At 37.5% G+C, this 21,026-nt stretch overlaps 1 protein-coding gene across 1 annotated transcript in view; it reads left to right on the top strand.

Moving 5' to 3' along the window:
• The window catches only part of INPP4B (inositol polyphosphate-4-phosphatase type II B), an 832,665-nt gene that overhangs the window by 665,216 nt on the left and 146,423 nt on the right, over positions 1–21,026 (top strand). Inside the window, 1 exon segment of the mRNA XM_047718523.1 lies at positions 2,545–2,653. Within this exon segment, the coding sequence (XP_047574479.1) occupies positions 2,545–2,653 (109 nt within the window).

Genomic DNA, 21,026 nt, shown 5'->3' with positions numbered 1-21,026 from the left:
TCCATTTTTGAGTTGATTTTTGTGCATGCCATAGGACAAGGGTCTGATTTCATTCTTTTGCATGTGAATTATCATAAATTCTCTTTGTTCTTTTATAGAATATGGTCCATGGATGGATATGTATTCATCCTCATCCCATTGAGATATATATATTTCAGATTCCAATATGTTATTTTTTTCTGGATAGTATATATAATTTTTTTTTATTTCTTCAGTTAAAAAAATAATACCTTACATGAACTATAAGGACATATAAGAGAAACTGAAATGAGCCTCAGAATATTTGTTTATTAATTTACATTTTTGAACACCTACAATATGGATGAGCTCATAAACAGGAAATAGAATGGAAACAAGGGGCACCTGGGTGGCTCAGTGGGTTAAAGCCTCTGCCTTCAGCTCGGGTCATGATCCCAGGGTTCTGGGATTGAGCCCTGTGTTTGGCTCTCTGCTCAGCAAGGAGCCTGCTTCCCTTCCTCTCTCTGCCTGCCTCTCTGCCTACTTGTGATCTCTCTCTCTGTGTCAAATAAATAAATAAAAAATCTAAAAAAAAAAGACCAATGAGAAATAGCATGGTTTATTTAAAAAAAAAAAAAGGAAACAAGTAAAAGTCAGAACTTTGGATATGAAAGAACTTGTTTATAACTTTGGAAGTTCTTCATTATAGTTGGATTCAAGAAACACACAGGCTTTCTTTTAGATTTAAAAATAATCAGCTCTTTATTATGAAGAGTAAACAATATTTGAGTAACTTGCTTCTCTTCCTTTACCTGCTGCTTCCAAGTTTCATTGTTCCTTCATAGGTGACTAAAATTCCCCTGAGCAGAGTGGATAAACAAAGAGAAAATTTCTGCTCCTAGAAAGTAGTTTTGGAAAATGCTGAAACTATATGTGAGTTGAAGAGACAAATTCACTAGGAAGCTAGTGCAACTTAAGTTTGGGGTTCTTCCTGTATATGAGCCTCTTCTTCTAAGATCCTGCAAAGGGCCTTAGCAACTTGTTTGTGGTCAGGTGTTTTGCTAGGTTCCAGTCACTAATTTAAACCCCTGGCTCTCCATCCCTGGATTAGATGTCAGAAGACTGTGGGTGTAAGGTCTTTGGCGCTTCAGACAAAGCAGGTCATTTCTCAAGGTTCTCAGAGTTCTCATCAGATAAATGAAGGTAGACTATAATTTTGTTTGGGGAACTTTTGGGTGCTTTCATGACCATTTGAGAAATCTGTGACCCTTTTCCGTGAAGTAGAACAGACATACTTATACAATTTGCACATACTTAGGACTTTCCAGAAACTATTTTCATAACCCTAGATTAAAATCTCTTGGATGATGAAGTCTTTAAATTTCATGCAAGTCTAATATTCTGCTATATTAAGAAAAGCTAACTTCTAGTTTATTAGTGATTTTTTAAAAGGGCAAGAGATTACCACTCTAACCATCTATAGACGGCTGTTCAATAAGTGCCTTATTGATAGGTTGATTTGGGTTTGTTTTTTTTATTTGTTTGCTTTCTGTATTGTTTTGTTTTGTTTGTGTGACCTTGAGTTCTCTCAGTTCTTCTGAGGTCTTTCACTTGAAGACATTTTTTATTAAGAAAAATATTTTAGATGCCTTTGGACTGAACCAGTATGAAGAAGTTATGGTGTTTACCTGAAGCTAATAAAATAATTTATGTTTTCCCTGTAAATGGGAACTGAAAAACAACCAGTGTCAATACCAAAATCAATTTGGAAAGGATCTACTATGAAATTAGGTTTCTCAAATAAAATGTAGTTTAACAAGAGATATTCACTCTGTCTTCCTTCTTATGGGGATACTTTTCATTAGAAGGTAAAAATGATGCTGTGTTTTGAAGCAATAAACTTAATATGTACCAAACTTGATGGCTTTCAAGATCAAAGGATTGAGTTTCAATTTAAATGTATGGGTTTTTTATTAAAAAAAAAATCTTGGTGGAAAATAGATCTAGAGACATTTTATGTATTCTTTCCATGTCATCTAAGAAAATTGCAAAAGCTTGCATTCAAAACTGTGTAAGATTCAGTATACACAGACAGGAAACTACTCTGTATAGATTTTTTAAAAATGTACTAGTACTGTTCTGCCCTTGAGCCAAGATGAATTAATATTTTCGTTCTTCCTCTGTAAAATTTTCTCTGTAAAGATTGTTCATTATTGTTCAATTTCAATATGATTGCAAATTAAATGATGCAAAACTCAATAAAGTAAAATACACAAAAGACCAATTAACATGTTATCTCAGTAAGTATATAGAAGAATGAGGGAACATACTGTTCCACACAGTAGCATATAATTAAGATGTAGTCATAAATCAAAGAAATATTTTAACTTGTTTAGGTGCACAGGTGGCTTTTAGAAAGATTGATTAGCTCTTCTTGCCCCCTTGAGATGAGAGTTCATAGTTATTCCTGCAAAATTAAACAGAATCATTTCTCAAACTTTCCACAGTGTGTATGCTTCAATGCAGATAGCATGCTGGAGACAAATGTTTGCAAAGTGTTCATCTCCTTGTCTATTCCTGTTCCAGATGCTCTCTACGATGTCATCACTGTGGGAGCCCCAGCTGCCCATTTTCAGGGATTTAAGAATGGTGGTCTTCGGAAACTACTCCATCGATTTGAAATGGAAAGAAGAAAGTAAGTGATGACACGATGCATTAATGATATTATCTTCCCTTTGGGAAAGTTTGTTTATAAGGTTAGGATGAAGAAGCTTGGTCCATCGCAATGAATAGTTCTTGACATGTCCAACCCATTAAGTACCTTAAAGTTGTCAAATGGCCAAGAAAATATTGGAACAGAAATGAAATTAGAATACATGAAATGTCTGAGTGTGTTGCTTATAGAGTAGCACCATGCTGGCAGAAAAATCTTCTGGAAACCATGCTACCAAAAAATAAGATATATTCTGGTATCAACTATAGCTCATTCAATGGAAGGTATTCATGTAGAGATTTAGTTGAAAATGATCTACTTTAACTGTGAAGCCCAAGACACTTGATGGAGAGCATGAGTCCCAATTATGACTCTGACCATACCAGTGATTTTTTTTTTTAAAGAAGCTGGTTCTTTTTTTTTTTTTTTTAAGATTTTTATTTATTTATTTGACAGAGAGAGATCACAAGTAGGCAGAGAGGCAGGCAGAGAGAGAGGAAGGGAAGCAGGCTCCCTGCCGAGCAGAGAGCCCGATGTGGGGCTCGATCCCAAGACCCTGGGATCATGACCTGAGCTGAAGGCAGAGGCCTTAACCCACTGAGCCACCCAGGCACCCCGCATACCAGTGATTTCCATTGGGGCTGAAGGCCAGGCACATAACTGGCTATCATTTAATTGTGTAGTTTAAAAAAGAGTTCTACATCAATGTAGAACTCTGTTGAATGGTGAGATTAAAACAGTAATCTTGTATTCCTTAGGGACAAGGCATAACACAAAAACCAAAGTATTATCACTGTCACTTAAAATTTTATTATACTTGAATTTTTTGTGTGTTCAGTTATTTTAAAATATTGCATCGGTAGTTCAGTCCCACATACTGACCCCCACATACTGAGTTTATCCTGTAATATGCATATATTCATGTAAACCATCAAGAGTGTTATTCAGGTGTGAAGGGTAAATTTCCCTTCCTTTTCAAGTCATTACTCCTCTTGGATTACAGTCCCAAATTTGAAAATTAGGGGAAAATAGTTATTCTTAGTCATAGTTGGTTTAGTAATAGTATTAGAAAATGTGAGTGGCAAAAACAGAATTTTCTAAAAAGTTTTATCACGGGGCCGCCTGGGTGGCTCAGTTGGTTGGATGACTGCCTTCGGCTCGGGTGGTGGTACCGGGGTCCTGGGATCATGTCCTGCATCGGGCTCCCAGCTCCATGGGGAGTCTGCTTCTCCCTCTGACCTTCTCCTCGCTCCTGCTCTCTCTCACTGCCTCTCTCTCAAGTAAATAAATAAAATCTTAAAAAAAAAAAGTTTTATCACGTAACATATTTGTTATTCAGTGTCCAGAGGTTCAGGAAGAAAGCATTCAAAAATTTGGAAGCGTTCAAATTGGGGCACCTGGGTGGGTCAGTTGGTTGAACTTCTGACTCTTGATTTTAGCTCAGGTCATGATCTCAGGGTCCTGAGGTGGAGCTCTGCCTTGGGCTCTATGCTCAGGGAGGAATCTGCTTGAGAGTCTCTCTCTCCCTCTCCCTTTGCCCCTCCCCCTGCTGACACTGTCTCTCTCTTAAAAAAAAAAATTATTTAAAGTAAATTAGAATTGAATAAGTAATATACTATTATATTAAATATAAACTAATAATATAGGTATATGTTTTTTCTTGTTTTAAAGAAATTGACTTTGGGAGTTGCCTGGTGGCTCAGGTCCAATAAACTTCCGACTCTCGATTTCAGCTGGGGTCATGATCTCAGAGTTGTGAGATGAGCCCTGCACTCCATTCCACACTGGGCATGGGGCCTGTTTAAGATTAGCGCTCTCTCTCTCTCTCTGTACTGCTTACCCCTCTCCCACTCACATGCTCGCTCACTCTCTTTCTGTCTCATTAAAAAAAAACACACAAGCATGGAAGGAGGGAGGGAAGGAAGGGAGGGAGGGAGGGAGGAAAGGAAGGAAGGCAAGAAAGGGGAGGAGAGGGAAGGGAAGGAAAGAGAAAGAACAAATGGACTTTGTTACAATACTATTAATTTAAATATAATCCTTATTCAGATTACTCCAGGTTTCATTTTTGTGTTTTGTTGGTTGGTTGGTTGAGAGGACATAGATAGAATTCTATGAAATTTTATCACAGGTGTAAACTAGAGTAACTATCATCAAAATAATCATCAAGGACTATTCCATTACCACCGGGGCACTCCCTCAGGTGATTTCTTAATAGTCACACCCTCCCCCAAAACCACCTGCTGCAGAAAGTTATTCTGTTGCCTTATTATTTCAGCAGGGAGTAGAAATCAGAATTGCAGCCAGGGGCTCTGAGGGGAAAGGAGCTCCTATTTAATTCTTGGAGGCTGGCAGCCAGTTATCACAGACCTCATGGGGAAAGGATGCCATCCCTTTGCTGAAATGGGGATGGGAGTGGAATACAGGTTTCTGTCCAGGTACTGTACCAGGGAGGGGCTTTTCTCACTGACCCCTTGCTGCACCATTATTGAAGTGGGGGAGCAATCTGCCATTTTTCTGATATCACCCACAGAATAGACAAGTATGAGTAAAACTTCTCTGTTCTGTTTGGCCACCCTTTACTAGTTGTTTGGCTTTTCTTGGATGCCACTTTTGCCTAGCATTTTGCATCACTGGGATATGAGACAAGAAAAAAAAAAAAAAAAACAACTATGGAACTCACTGTCATGTAATTCCTTGAGTCCCAAGGCCCCCAGTCAAACTGCCCTCATTTTTCCACCTCTTAGATTCTTCTGATAAATGACTTACAGGTTTTGTCTAGAGTGTTTTTTTTTGTAATTAGAGAAGTAAAATAGACTATATTTACTCCATCTTGCCTGGAACTGGAAGTCTCTAATCTTGAGAATTCATCTAATCTATTTGTTTTTCTCAATCAAATGTTAGAGTTTATAACATAGTTAAAAGACTGAAAACTGTCTACAGGGCACATAAAATCTAGTTGAGCATATAAAGAGTTGGCATATGATGATACATGGAACCTAACTGTGTAACTTCATAAAATCCTAATATATTACTATATGCTACTATACTATTAAAGAAAATGTTGAGTTGTGTGATTAGATTCTGAATAATATTTTTTGAGTCTTAAATATCTCCATGAATATCTGAATTTTTTACTATTCCTCACCTTTCACTGGGATGTTTATATACCTATAATCACACACACACACACACACACACACACTTTTAGGATCAAATTTAAAATAAAAGGAAAAAGAGCATCCAATGCTTATAAACATTAATTTGCTTTAGGTTTTTCATATGTGTTATTATCCCATTATTTTACTAATGACTTTATTGATAAAATGCAATGAAGTCTTTTAATTAAAAAACAGTATGGTGTGAATCTCAAAAGTATTCCATAGGGCAGTGATACAGGACAAATACGGCTTGCTGAGGCAATACACATACAAGCATGGTTTCAGCCAGTCCATCAAGTTAAGAGGTGATATAAACAAAGACTTCCAGCATAAAGTGACATCATGCTATGCAAATTATTTTTCTGTAGACTCTTTCAACAACAAATATTGCATTTGTCAGTCAAAAGCAATAACAGGAGTAAATATGACTATATGAAATGAGTAACTTAGACTCACACACTTATTTACATTTAGCAGTGCAGAAAAGCACATTAGGTGACGGAATTTTCTTCAGCTCTGTTCTTTTGCTACTTCCCAAAAGATAGTCAAATATTTTAGGCCAATTTTTTAAGGGATCGATCATAGCTGTTACACTACCTCACCTCCATTTATTTTCATCTCAGCTACGCTAATGAACTATTGTCCTGTGAGAACACATGTAATTTATGTGTCTGTTCCTCAGGGATCTGTCTTTTGATGAATACATTGAATACATAATGAGAAGGGTTTTAGTATAAGAAAGCCTTGCTTACTGGGGCGCCTGTGTGGCTCAGTTGGTTAAACTCTGATTCTTGATTTCAGCTCAGGTCATGATCTCAGGGTCTTGGGGGGAAGCCCCACGTTGGGCTCGCACTTGGCACTGCTTCTCCCTCTCTCTCTACTCCTTCCCCCTCCTGTGATCATGTTCTCAGTCTCTCTCTCTCTCAAATAAATAAATGAATAAAATATTTTAAAAAGAGCAAGCCTCGCTTATAGTGTTCATATAATGTAGTTTAGATCACATAAAAATGCATTTTAAAAGCTACAAGATAATTAACAAGAAGAGTGATCTTTTTAAAAAACAAGTGTCTGAGTGTATTTCTCTGTTCAGAAACCTTCAGGGGGTTCACAGTCATCCACTGGGCATTCAAAGCATCTGTGATCTCGCTCCACCAACTTTCTACTTTCATCAGTCACCACCTTCTCCTATAGTTGCTTCTTAAATGCTATATAAACTGTTTCCTTAATGGACCTCAGACTTTTCCACCTCTTCTTTCCTTACTCAGTTCCCTTTTATAAGAAATGCTTCTGTTTTCATCTTCCCCCTATTTTCTGTTTCTTTCTGTCAAAACCATACACAAAATCCTATTCAAAATTCCATGCATCATCCGTCCTAAGATTCTACCCTTTCCATTATGTCTTCCTGATTTCCCAAGTTGATTTGACTTCCTATTCCTAATATTTTATTTTTACTCCCCTTATAGCCTTATTAGGTCAGGGTTGTGATGTATTTGGTTTGTTCTTGTGTGATACTCCTGTAACAGTTTGTGATTTCCTTGATGAAGAGATAACCCTTGAAATTTGGATCTTTTGGAGTTCCCCAGAGAGTATTTGGTATACAAGTTCAGATTCGTCAGGCATTGGAATTCACGTATGAATCAGTTACAGTCTCTGATTTAAAGTGCTGAAAACACCAGTGGGAGATCAAGTTTCACAAATAATAATAATTCAGTACAATCAGTATTACATAAAGTAGGGCTTCTCAACCTTGACTGCATATTACAATTACCTCTGGAGCTTTAGAACATTTTTATCTATCCAAGATATCACCCCAGACAAATTAAGTGAAAGTCATGGGAATAAAGCCCAGGTATGGGTATGTTTTAAAAGATTCCCAGGTAAGAATGATGTGTAGCACGAGATAGATGTGAGTGAATAGTGCTGGGAGAAAACAGGAAGGGCGTGGAGAATAGAAACAAGAATAATGACACAGTTGAGTTGCACTTGAAAAATGTTCAATATAGACTCTCAATTGAGATGTATCAGGAAGAAAGAAAATTTATACAAGGTAATATTTGTTGATATAGGAAAAAAAATATTACATCTTGCTTAGTGGAAATGTGTGTTTAAAGAATCCCAAAATCATTAATAGTTGCAAAACAGAACCAAGATCGGAATAAAGATATAACAATTTTGATCTGAGAAAACGTGGGCTCGAGTAGCATGTGAACAAATAAAATTGAACATATTATAAGGGTTTTCATGCCATAAACATGAGATTTTTCTGAGACAAAACCCTAACTGCACATGTTATTTTTCTAAAGGACCAAAATTAAGATGTTTGTAGGCTGTGTATTCAGTTGTTACATCAAACATCAAACGATGTTACATCAAACTTTCCTGGAGTCAGTGATTTACATGGAAGCTCTTTAAAGCTTGTGGATTCCTCCCCCAAAATATGATCAATTCTTTACTTCTGCTGTTGCTTAAAAGAAAGGGGGGGAATTGCCACAACAACACATATTTTGCCTGCTTTGAACATTTGTGATTTCAGCAGGAATTTCAGGCTCAGACAGAACTTTGACTGAGTAGGATCATGACCTGAAAGCATAACCTTTTCCTTAAGATGGAAAAGCACCTCATGAAAACCAAGAATCTTTATAAAGAAGAAAAAGTGCCAGTGAAGGGCAATGTCAACCTCATGTGAGAATATTAATTCTCTGTGATCTGCCTATTCGTTTAGAGTAAACTCAGAACTAACTCCCTGCAAATGACCTAATGTCACATGCCTGTGGACAATCTCTAGTGTTCCCACCCCTCCCCCATCTGTTCCAGATAGGAACGCAATAAACATTTACTACCCCACAATTTCAAACGGAAAAACAAAAAAGAAAAAGATCACTTGGAAAAGTCATAAGGAAAATGAACTAAAATTTTACTGACAGGAATATTATCAGCTCGCCTTGAGCCTGCCACAACCTGAGTCTGTATTACAATTTGGGGGACTTTTCTGACGGAAAGCAGAATATTAATACAAAGGGTTAAACAAACCAGTCTTACCTTTATGAGATCAATGGTTACGCAGTCATATGACAAAAACTCTGAGGGAAATTTTCCTATTATAAGGAGAAGATGTTTCCTCATTCTCTATTTTAGAAAGAAGACTTCTTGGGTAAAAGGAAAACTATTGCATTAGGCAAGGAAGCTCTGTGTAGCCTACAGTGCGGCAGGCATTCATTTAGCCAGAAATGGGACCTGGATGCAATACCTCATACCACTACCTTTGATATATGTATCCTTCTGATAGAATCACTAACCACTGCTTAATTTGGGGAAACAAAACGTAAATTAAACAGCTGAGATGTCTAAACAAAACAGTTTTCCAACTTATCTTTTTTTGTACTCCAGTAACTAAGCAGTAGTTACAAAAAAAAAAATTTGTTTTAAACCTTTCGTTTTCATACTTAAGACTAAGATTCTCATTTTTTAAACGAAAGGGAATTAGTGATTCAAATATATTCAGTGAAAGCAGTAAGACTGCATCCATGATTTGATTTGGAGAATGAATTTTTCTTTTTTTTTTCTACTGAAGTTTTTTTGCTATCTCTAGCTTGATCTCTGGATTTCTCTTAGAAATTTGTCTTGTTCACTAGCAGACCAGTTTAGTCTGAGATCACGATTCTGTTTAGTATTTTCTGTGTACCAAGAGATCATGCCATATATCTTTTCATTAGAAATATTTTGATCTTTCAATAATGTGAATTTAAAAATATTTTCTATTAATTATTTTCTTTTTTTAATTTTAATTCCAGTGTAGTTAATATACAGTATAATATTAGTTTCAAGTGTATGATATAGTGAAACAATACTTCCATACATTATCCTGTGCTCATCACGACAAGTACCGTCCTTAATCCCCATCACATATTTAACCCATCCCCCCCCCACCTCCTTTCTGGTAACCATCAGTTTGTTCTCTATAGTAAAGAGTCTGTTTCTTGGTTTGTCTCTGGTTCTCTCTTTTTTTTTCTTTGCTCATTTGTTTTGTTTCTTAAATTCAACACATGAGCAAAATCATAGGTATTTTTCTTTTTATACTTTCTATACTTTCTATTTTTTTTTTAAAAGATTTTATTTATTTATTTGACAGAGAGAAATCACAAGTAGGCAGAGAGGCAGGCAGAGAGAGAGGAGGAAGCAGGCTCCCCGCTGAACAGAAAGCCCGGTGCGGGGCTCGAACCCAGGACCTGGAACCATGACCTGAGCGGAAGGCAGCGGCTTAACCCACTGAGCAACCCAGGCGCCCCTCTATACTTTCTATTATCCATGTCGTTGGAAATGGCAAGATTTCTTTCTTTTTTATATGGCTGAATAATACTCCATTGTATAAATATACCACTTTTTTTTTTTAAGATTTTATTTATTTGTCAGAAAGCACACTACCCAGTAGTGTGATTACTGGATCATAAGGTAGTTCCGTTTTTAATTTTTTGAGGAACCTCCATACTGTTTTCCACAGTGACTACACTAGTTTGTGTTCCCACCAACAGTGCAAGAGTGTTCCTTTATCTCTGGATCCTCACCAACACTATAGTTCCTTGTGTTTTCAATATTAGCCATTTGAACAGGTGTGAGGTGATAGCTCATTGTGTTTTGATTTGCATTTCCCAGAGGATGAGTGATATAGAGCATCTTTTCATGTGTCTGTTAGCCATTTATATGTTCTCTTTGGAGAAATATCTGTTTGTATCTTCTGTCCATTTTTTTTTCCTTTTTTTTTAAAGATTTTATTTATTTGACAGACAAAGATCACAAGCAGGCAGAGAGAGAGAGAGAGAGGAGGAGGCAGGCTTCCCACTGAGCAGAGAGCCCAACATGGGGCTCGATCCTAGGACCCTGGGATCATGACCCGAGCCGAAGGCAGAGGCTTTAACCCTCTGAGCCACCCAGGCGCCCCTTCTGTCCATTTTTTAAATTGAATTATTTCAGTTTTATGTGTATGTTTATTGGAAAATGTTGAAAAGTCAAAATAAAGATTAAAATTGCCTGTAATCTCCCTCTTGAACAAGACAGTCACTGGTGGCATACAGGTGTGGTCTCATCTAGTTCGTTTTTACACGTATAATTTACACCCTTATTTTTTTTCTTTTATAAACTTAAAAATTCAGAATGACCTAAAATGGTTAATTCTTCAAAGTATATCAATTGAATGCTCTACATTGAAAAAAAAAATCTGTGTCTTTGTGGTTCTTTGGAAGTCATGACCAATCCACCAAAGGTAGTCTATTTTAAAATATCAGTCTTATAGGTTACAGTTAAAATTCATGTCCTATTCACTTCCAAATATATTTTCTTTCCTTTTGAGAAAAATACTTTATGCCACATTAAAAAAAAAAAAAACCCACTTTATATCACACAGGCCCTATGGAAATAAAGACTAGGTAACTACCCATTCATTTTTTTCTTTTTTTCTTTTTTTTTTCCACTTTCAGTTTTATTTTATTTTTTTTTGACTTTTAAATTTTTTTAAAATTTTTTATAAACATATATTTTTATCCCCAGGGGTACAGGTCTGCGAATCGCCAGGTTTACACATTTCACAGCACTCACCATAGCACATACCCTCCCCAATATCCACAACCACACCCCCCCTCCCAACCCCCCTCCCCCCAACAACCCCCAGTCTGTTTTGTGAGATTAAGAGTCACCTATGGTTTGTCTCCCTCCCAATCCCATCCCGTTTCATCCATTCTTCTCCTACCCCCTTAACCCCCATGTTGTATCTCCTCTCCCTCATATCAGGGAGATCATATGATAGTTGTCTTTCTCCGATTGACTTATTTCGCTAAGCATGATACCCTCTAGTTCCATCCACGTCGTCGCAAATGGCAAGATTTCATTTCTTTTGATGGCTGCATAGTATTCCATTGTGTATATATACCACATCTTCTTTATCCATTCGTCTGTTGATGGACATCTAGGTTCTTTCCATAGTTTGGCTATTGTAGACATTGCTGCTATAAACATTCGGGTGCACGTGCCCCTTCGGATCACTATGTTTGTATCTTTAGGGTAAATACCCAGCAGAGCAATTGCTGGGTCATAGGGTAGTTCTATTTTCAACATTTTGAGAAACCTCCATGCTGTTTTCCAGAGTGGTTGTACCAGCTTGCATTCCCACCAACAGTGTAGGAGGGTTCCCCTTTCTCCGCATCCTCGCCAGCATCTGTCATTTCTTGACTTGTTAATTTTAGCCATTCTGACTGGTGTGAGGTGATATCTCATGGTGGTTTTGATTTGTATTTCCCTGATGCCGAGTGATGTGGAGCACTTTTTCATGTGTCTGTTGGCCATCTGGATGTCTTCTTTGCAGAAATGTCTGTTCATGTCCTCTGCCCATTTCTTGATTGGATTATTTGTTCTTTGGGTGTTGAGTTTGCTAAGTTCTTTATAGATTTTGGACACTAGCCCTTTATCTGATATGTCATTTGCAAATATCTTCTCCCATTCTGTCAGTTGTCTTTTGGTTTTGTTAACTGTTTCCTTTGCTGTGCAAAAGCTTTTGATCTTGATAAAATCCCAATAGTTCATTTTTGCCCTTGCTTCCCTTGCCTTTGGTGATGTTCCTAGGAAGATGTTGCTGCGGCTGAGGTCGAAGAGGTTGCTGCCTGTGTTCTCCTAAAGGATTTTGACGGATTCCTTTCTCACATTTAGATCCTTCATCCATTTTGAGCCTATTTTCGTGTGTGGTGTAAGGAAATGATCCAATTTCATTTTTCTGCATGTGGCTGTCCAATTTTCCCAACACCATTTATTGAAGAGGCTGTCTTTGTTCCATTGGACATTCTTTCCTGCTTTGTCGAAGATGAGTTGACCATAGAGTTGAGGGTCCATTTCTGGGCTCTCTATTCTGTTCCATTGATCTATGTGTCTGTTTTTGTGCCAGTACCATGCTGTCTTGATGATGACAGCTTTGTAATAGAGCTTGAAGTCCGGAATTGTGATGCCACCAACTTTGGCTTTCTTTTTCAATATTCCTTTGGCTATTCGAGGTCTTTTCTGGTTCCATATAAATTTTAGGATTATTTGTTCCATTTCTTTGAGAAAAATGGATGGTACTTTGATAGGAATTGCATTAAATGTGTAGATTGCTTTAGGTAGCATAGACATTTTCACAATATTTATTCTTCCAATCCAGGAGCTTGGAACATTTTTCCATTTCTTTGTGTCTTCCTCAATTTCTTTCATGAGTACTTTATAGTTTTCTGTGTATAGATTCTTAGTCTCTTTGGTTAGGTTTACTCCTAGGTATCTTATAGTTTTGGGTGCAATTGTAAATGGGATGGACTCCTTAATTTCTCTTTCTTCTGTCTTGTTGTTGGTGTAGAGAAATGCAACTGATTTCTGTGCATTGATTTTATATCCTGACACTTTACTGAATTCCTGTACAAGTTCTAGCAGTTTTGGAGTGGAGTCTTTTGGGTTTTCCACATATAGTATCATATCATCTGCAAAGAGTGATAGTTTGACTTCTTCTTTGCCGATTTGGATGCCTTTAATTTCCTTTTGTTGTCTGATTGCTGAGGCTAGCACTTCTAGTACTATGTTGAATAGCAGTGGTGATAACGGACATCCCTGCCGTGTTCCTGACCTTAGCGGAAAAGCTTTCAGTTTTTCTCCATTGAGAATGATATTTGCGGTGGGTTTTTCATAGATGGCTTTGATAATATAGAGATATGTGCCCTCTATCCCTACACTTTGAAGAGTTTTGATCAGGAAGGGATGCTGTACTTTGTCAAATGCTTTTTCAGCATCTATGGAGAGTATCATATGGTTCTTGTTCTTTCTTTTATTAATGTGTTGTATCACACTGATTGATTTGCAGAAGTTAAACCAACCTTGCAGCCCTGGAATAAATCCCACTGGGTCGTGGTGAATAATCCTTTTAATGTACTGTTGAATCCTATTGGCTAGTATTTTGGTGAGAATTTTTGCATCTGTGTTCATCAAGGATATTGGTCTGTAGTTCTCTTTTTTGATGGGATCCTTGTCTGGTTTTGGGATCAAGGTGATGCTGGCCTCATAAAATGAGTTTGGAAGTTTTCCTTCTATTTCTATTTTTTGGAACAGTTTCAGGAGAATAGGAATTAGTTCTTCTTTAAATGTTTGGTAGAATTCCCCCAGGAAGCCATCTGGCCCTGGGCTTTTGTTTGTTTGGAGATTTTTGATGACTGTTTCAATCTCCTTACTGGTTATCGGTCTGTTCAGGCTTTCCATTTCTTCCTGGTTCAGTTGTGGTAGTTCTGTGCATTCTCTAGGAATGCATCCATTTCTTCCAGATTGTCAAATTTGTTGGCATAGAGTTGCTCATAGTATGTTCTTATAATTGTCTGTATTTCTTTGGTGTTCGTTGTGATCTCTCCTCTTTCATTCATGATTTTATTTATTTGGGTCCTTTCTCTTTTCTTTTTGATAAGTCTGGCCAGGGGTTTATCAATCTTATTAATTCTTTCAAAGAACCAGCTCCTAGTTTCGTTGATTTGTTCTATTGTTTTTTTTGGTTTCTATTTCATTGATTTCTGCTCTGATCTTTATGATTTCTCTTCTCCTGCTGGGTTTAGGGTTTCTTTCTTGTTCTTTCTCTAGCTCCTTTAGGTGTAGGGTTAGGTGGTGTACCCGAGACCTTTCTTGTTTCTTGAGAAAGGCTTGTACCGCTATATATTTTCCTCTCAGGACTGCCTTTGTTGTGTCCCACAGATTCTGAACCGTTGTGTTTTCATTATCATTTGTTTCCATAAATTTTTTCAATTCTTCTTTAATTTCCTGGTTGACCCATTCATTCTTTAGAAGGATGCTGTTTAGCCTCCATGTATTTGGGTTCTTTCCAAATTTCCTCTTGTGATTGAGTTCTAGCTTCAAGCATTGTGGTCTGAAAATATGCAGGGAATGATTCCAATCTTTTGATAATGGTTGAGACCTGATTTAGGACCGAGAATGTGATCTATTCTGGAGAATGTTCCATGTGCACTAGAGAAGAATGTGTATTCTGTTGCTTTGGGATGAAATGTTCTGAATATATCTGTGATGTCCATCTGGTCCAGTGTGTCATTTAAGGCATTTATTTCCTTGTTGATCTTTTGCTTGGATGATATGTCCATTTCAGTGGGGGGAGTGTTAAAGTCCCCTACTATTATTGTATTATTGTCGATGTGTTTCTTTGATTTTGTTATTAATTGGTTTATATAGTTGGCTGCTCCCACGTTAGGGGCATAGATATTTAAAATTGTTAGATCTTCTTGTTGGACAGTTCCTTTGAGTATGATATAGTGTCCTTCCTTATCTCTTATTATGGTCTTTGGCTTAAAATCTAATTGATCTGATATAAGGATTGCCACTCCTGCTTTCTTCTGATGTCCATTAGCATGGTAAATTCTTTTCCACCCCCTCATTTTAAATCTGGAGGTGTCTTTGGGTCTAAAATGAGTTTCTTGTAGGCAACATATTGATGGGTTTTGTTTTTCTCTCCATCCTGATACCCTGTGTCTTTTGATTGGGGCATTTAGCCCATTAACATTCAGGGTAAGTATTGAGAGATATGAATTTAGTGCCATTGTATTGCCTGTAAGGTGACTGTTATTGTATATTGTCTCTGTTTCTTTCTGATCTACTACTTTTAGGGTCTTTGCTTAGAGGACCCCTTTCAATATTCCTGTAGAGCTGGTTTGGTATTTGCAAATTCTTTCAGTTTTTGTTTGTCCTGGAAGGTTTTAATCTCTCCTTCTATTTTCAATGATAGCCTAGCTGGATATAGTATTCTTGGCTGCATGTTTTTCTCGTTTAGTCCTCTGAATATATCATGTCAGCTCTTTCTGGCCTGCCAGGTCTCTGTGTATAAGTCTGCTGCCAATCGAATATTTTTACCATTGTCTGTTACAGACTTCTTTTCCCGGGCTGCTTTCAGGATCTTCTCTTTGTCACTAAGACTTGTCAATTTTACTATTAGGTGACAGGGTGTGGACCTATTCTTATTGATTTTGAGGGGGCTTCTCTGAACCTCCTGGATTTTGATGCTTGTTCCCTTTGCCATATTGGGGAAATTCTCTCCAATAATTCTCTCCAGCATACCTTCTGCTCCCCTCTCTGTTTCCTCTTCTTTTGGAATCCCAATTATTCTAATGTTGTTTCGTCTTATGGTGTCACTTATCTCTCAAATTCTCCCCTCGTGGTCCAGTAGCTATTTGTCCCTCTTTTGCTCAGCTTCTTTATTCTCTGTCATTTGGTCTTCTATATCGCTAATTCTTTCTTCTGCCTCATTTATCCTAGCAGTGAGAGCCTCCATTTTTGATTGCACCTCATTAATAGCTTATTTGATTTCAACTTGGTTAGATTTTAGTTCTTTTATTTCTCCAGAAAGGGCTTTTATATCTCCCGAGAGGGTTGCTTTAATATCTTCCATGCCTTTTTCAAGCCCGGCTAGATCCTTGAGAATCATCATTCTGAACTCTATATCTGACATATTACCAATGTCTGTATTGATTAGGTCCCTAGCCTTTGGTACTGCTTCTTGTTCTTTTTTTTGTTGTGAATTTTTCCGCCTTGTCATTTTGTCCAGATAAGAGTATATGAAGGAGCAAGTAAAATACTAAAAGGGTGGCAACAACCCCAGGAAAATATGCTTTAGCCAAATCAGAAGAGATCCCAAATCGTGAGGGGGGAGAAAGGGGATAAAAAGGGGTTCAGAAAGAGAAAAAAAAAAAAAAGAAACTATTAAAAAAAAGAAAGCCGATAAAAAATATAAAAAGGAAATATATATATATATATATATATATATATATATATTAGATAAACTATTTAAAAAACGTTAAAAAAGAAAACGGTAAAAGTTAAAAAAATTTAGCAGAAGAAGAGAAAAAAAATTGAAAAAGAAAAAAAAATTAAATTAACTGCAAGGCTAAAGAATCATGGGAAGAAAGCCATGAGTTCCATGCTTTGCTTTCTTCTCCTCTGGAATTCCGCCGCTCTCCCTGGTATTGAAACTGAACTCCTTGGTAGGTGAACTTGGTCCTGGCTGGGTTTCTCGTTGATCTTCTGGGGGAGGGGCCTGTTGTAGTGATTCTCAAGCGTCTTTGCCCCAGGCGCAGTTGCACTGCCCTTACCCGGGGCCGGGCTGAGTAATCCGCTCGGGTTTGCTGGGTTTGCTTGCGGGAGCTTTTGTTCCCTGAGCGCTTTCCGTAGAGTTCTGGAAGACGGGAATGAAGATGGCGGCCTCCCGGTGTCCAGCCCGGAGGAGCCGAGAGCCCGGGGCCCCACTCCGCAGTGTGCCCTCAGAGAACAGCGCCCAATTACCCCGTCACCCTGGCCTCCGGCAGCGGTCCGAGCTGACCGAGCCTGCGACCGGTTCAAGGTAACCCCGAGTTTAGAGCTCACTCCTTGGCTCTGTCTCTGTAGCCGGCTTCCCCGTTCTAATACCGGTAAGCTCTGCGACACTCAGACACCCCCGATCCTTCTGTGACCCTGTGGGACCTGAGGCCGCGCTGACCCCGCCTGGGCTTCACCCCAGTTAAGCCTCTGGAGCGATGTCCCTCAGAGGAACAGACTTTTAAAAGTCCTGATTTTGTGCTCCGTTGCCCCGCCGCTCACCGGGAGCTGGCCCCGCCCACCGTGGTCTATCTTCCTGTCGCTTTGGATTCACTTCTCCGCCAGTCCTACCTTTCAGATAGTGGTTGATTTTCTGTTTCTAGAATTGCTGTTCTTCTTCTCTTCAATCTCCCGTTGGATTTGTAGGTGTTTGCCATCTTTAGATAAGCTATTTAGCTGATCTCCCGCTACCTGAAGTAGTCTCAGCCTGCTACTTCTCCGCCATCTTGACTCCTCCCCCATTTTTTTCTTTTGAACCAACACCTGGCAATACGTGATTTTCAAGGAGATAGCAATTTCACTCTTCGTGTAGATTATAATTTGATTCCTTGGGGATATATTTTCTTCCACCTATGATTTAGTCTTCCTCAGCCACTCTTAGCTCTCTGCTCAGTTCATCTTAGAGCCAATACAAAGTGAGGGCTGCCAAAACTATGGCCCAGGTTTTTCTTCTCTGTGACAGTTCCCTGCATGTAGCTAGCTCCCTGTATAAACAGCATCAAGTCTTCCAGAGAAAGTGGATTTTCATCTCTTACATACATATAGTTTGGAATAAGAAGAAAACAAACTGTGTTTAAATAAATAATCATGTTGAGACTTGAACATACGGTGCAAACGGCATGATTAGGATTGCAAGGCATTGAGCTACCTGTGATAGAAGGGATAGAAGGATATTTCTAAGTTGCATATGATCCTAAATGAATTTGTAATGCAGTTTTTCTCCTTCTTCATTCTCTTTTTAACTATACAAAAACAAGATTTGCTTGTAGCACACAAATTTAAAGAATAAAGAAGCATTTAAACTGAAAAGCCTACCTCTTCTGCTATCTCTACCTAGAATAAATCAGTTAGAACAGCTAAATGTATTTCCCTGTGTAATTTCTTCTAGGCTTCCAACCATTTGAATTTTCAATGGCTATGACTCAGTCCACAAACTCAAGGTTCAAGAGAGTGTGATGTTCTTGAACTTTCCATAACTAAGTTTAGTTTTTTCTGGCTCCATTCTGGGTTAATGCAGAAACTTTCATTTTAGAAATTCATAGACTCCACTCCCTAAATGGATGGAATCATGGCTTGGCACAGAGTAGCTTTGTAACATTAGTCAAATTGCCTCACCTCTCTATAACTTAGTTTCCTCATTTGTGGTATGGAAGTACTGCTTACCTCATAGGGTTGTTCTGAAGATTTGATAATTTCGTATACACCAAACGTTTTATAACAGTGCCTGGTACTTAATGAGGGCCTAACAGATACTAGCTATTATTTATGTAAAATATGTAAACAGGTATATTTTCACTCAGAAAAGTGTTTTGGCAGTGCCTCATTTCAATTCATGTAGATCTCATTTTTTCTAAAAGCTATGTAGCATTTTATCGATTAAGTGTAGCATAATTATCTAACAATACAATATTGATGATCATTTAGGTTATTTCTAATTTTTTGTTATAACTACCCATGTTCACAGGATACAGCCTTATTTTTATGTCCCTAAAAACTGTATTTCTTTTTTGATAAACTCCTAAAAGTGGAATTTCCTAGTTGAGGTGGTAAATTTTAGAGATGTTGCCATGTTTCCCTCCAAAATAGTTGTATCAATGTGCATAAAATGCCTAATTGCCCACATATTCTCAAGCTCTGGGCTACTGACGCCATCTCTGTGTGAAGCCCAGCTATGGCTCATGAGGTCCAGACATGCATTGACAACCATCTAGCAGACAGCTCTACATTAATACTATCATCCAACCACTTCAATGTCAACATATTCAATCATCTCTCGATCTCTTTCCCTCAAACTTCTCTTGAGAATCTCTTTTCTTAATAAAAGTCACCTTCGTTCACCTAGATGTTCATTTTAGAATCTGGAAATCATTGACTACTTTTCTTCCCTTGCTTCCACTTCCAATAAAATAAAATCAGTTCTTTCAGTTCCACCTTCTTATTTTTCAGGAAGTCATTTATTTCAGTAATAAATAACGTGTTCAGACAATTCTAACCCATGAAATCACCGTCTTTTAAATATTCTACCGCCAAATCTCTTAATTTGGCAAGATTAAGAGATTAATCTCTTTCCAGACTGGCTCTCATCCAAGCTGTTTTTCTCACTTTGGTTGGAGTAATAGTTCCAAAAGACAAATACAATCTTGTGATTTCATAATATTGAACATTTCTTAGCTACCTCTTGCCTGGAGTATAAAGTTCAAGGCGCATAATATATTCATGTGTCATCTGGTCCCACTTTCTTCTCCATTTTCATCTTTCACCCCATCCCCTATATGAACCAGACTAAATTTCCTCAGTTTCAGGGCTGTCCGAAAGCTTTCTTTGACCCATTGGCTAGACTGCTGCTTTAAGACTTCTGTATGCAATCATCCCTAATGGTCTGTCTTCCCCTCTGGACCATGTGTCCCATGAAGAAATGGACTGAGTACATCTGGTTTACCACAGTCTCCTCAGGAGCTAACTTCTAAGTGTTTGCTGAGGGGGTGAATAAAAGAAATGAAAGGATTACCTATCACAGGACTATCTCTCTTCTGCCTGAAAAGATCAGTGTGATTATATCAGGTAGCAGAAACATAGGAAATAATTGTGGAGTTGGGAAATAGAAATAGAGGAATATTTGTAGAAAATGTCTCATAAGCTTTAAAAGCAGCCATTTTTTTTCAAGTATTAGAACTTTAGTGTTTGCTTGCACCTCACTAGGAAGGGAAAATATACTTTTATGTGTTCTGAAAGGGGATAGATGATAAATTCTGTAAAATTAGCCTAGCGTAAAATCTGATTCAATATTAGTAATGCAGTAGTGACTTTAACATTTCAGTTGGTGACATTTTTCCAATCACCAACCAAAAAGCTTGTGAAGCCAAGTGTGATCTGAAGTGTAGGCAAAAAGCACTGTATGTAGTATGACAGTTGCAGAATTCTTAAAATTAAATCTTTCCCTTAAAGAAATGACTTTAATTGTAAGTGAAAATAAGTTTGTTAAATGACCTAGAATTTCTAGTGATAATAAATTTGGTGAAGAGAAAAGTGTCTAAAATGATAGGACACATCATCAATCCTATTTGAGGATTTCAGAAAGCCATTGAACTTCTCATCCTTCCATTTCCTTGTTTGCACTATAGATGTGGCTGATTTCTTTTGAAATCATTAGATTATTAGAAAGAGTGGTTAAAATCTTGAGATTTTAAGGAAAGATTTATGAAGTATATCATCACTATCTTTCAGGAAGATAATTTGAATAATTTGACTTTCACAATTAAATGTTTTAATTTTACAACTATTAAAATATGATTTCTGCTTTTATCGGGGAGAAAAATTAATCAGCAGGAAGATTAGCACTTAAAAGATATTATGTGAAATCTAATAAGCAAATTACATGAAGAAGCCTTTCTTACTTAAAAAATTAAATATGAAAAGATAATATGGTTTGAGGACTTATTTTTTGAAAATCCAAAGTTGTATTTCTCCTTCATTGTAAACTGAAAAAAAATAAATTTAAATCATGACACTGTAATATCATCTCAACTAGTATGCATTTAATCCAAAGAAGAACTCTTGTACTTAGATTAAACACTGAGAAA

Source organism: Lutra lutra, chromosome 2 (assembly GCF_902655055.1).
Source record: "Lutra lutra chromosome 2, mLutLut1.2, whole genome shotgun sequence".
NCBI classification, from domain to species: domain Eukaryota; kingdom Metazoa; phylum Chordata; class Mammalia; order Carnivora; family Mustelidae; genus Lutra; species Lutra lutra.
The sequence above is the reverse complement of the archived record's forward strand: the minus strand, read 5'-3'. Positions and strand labels throughout refer to the sequence as shown.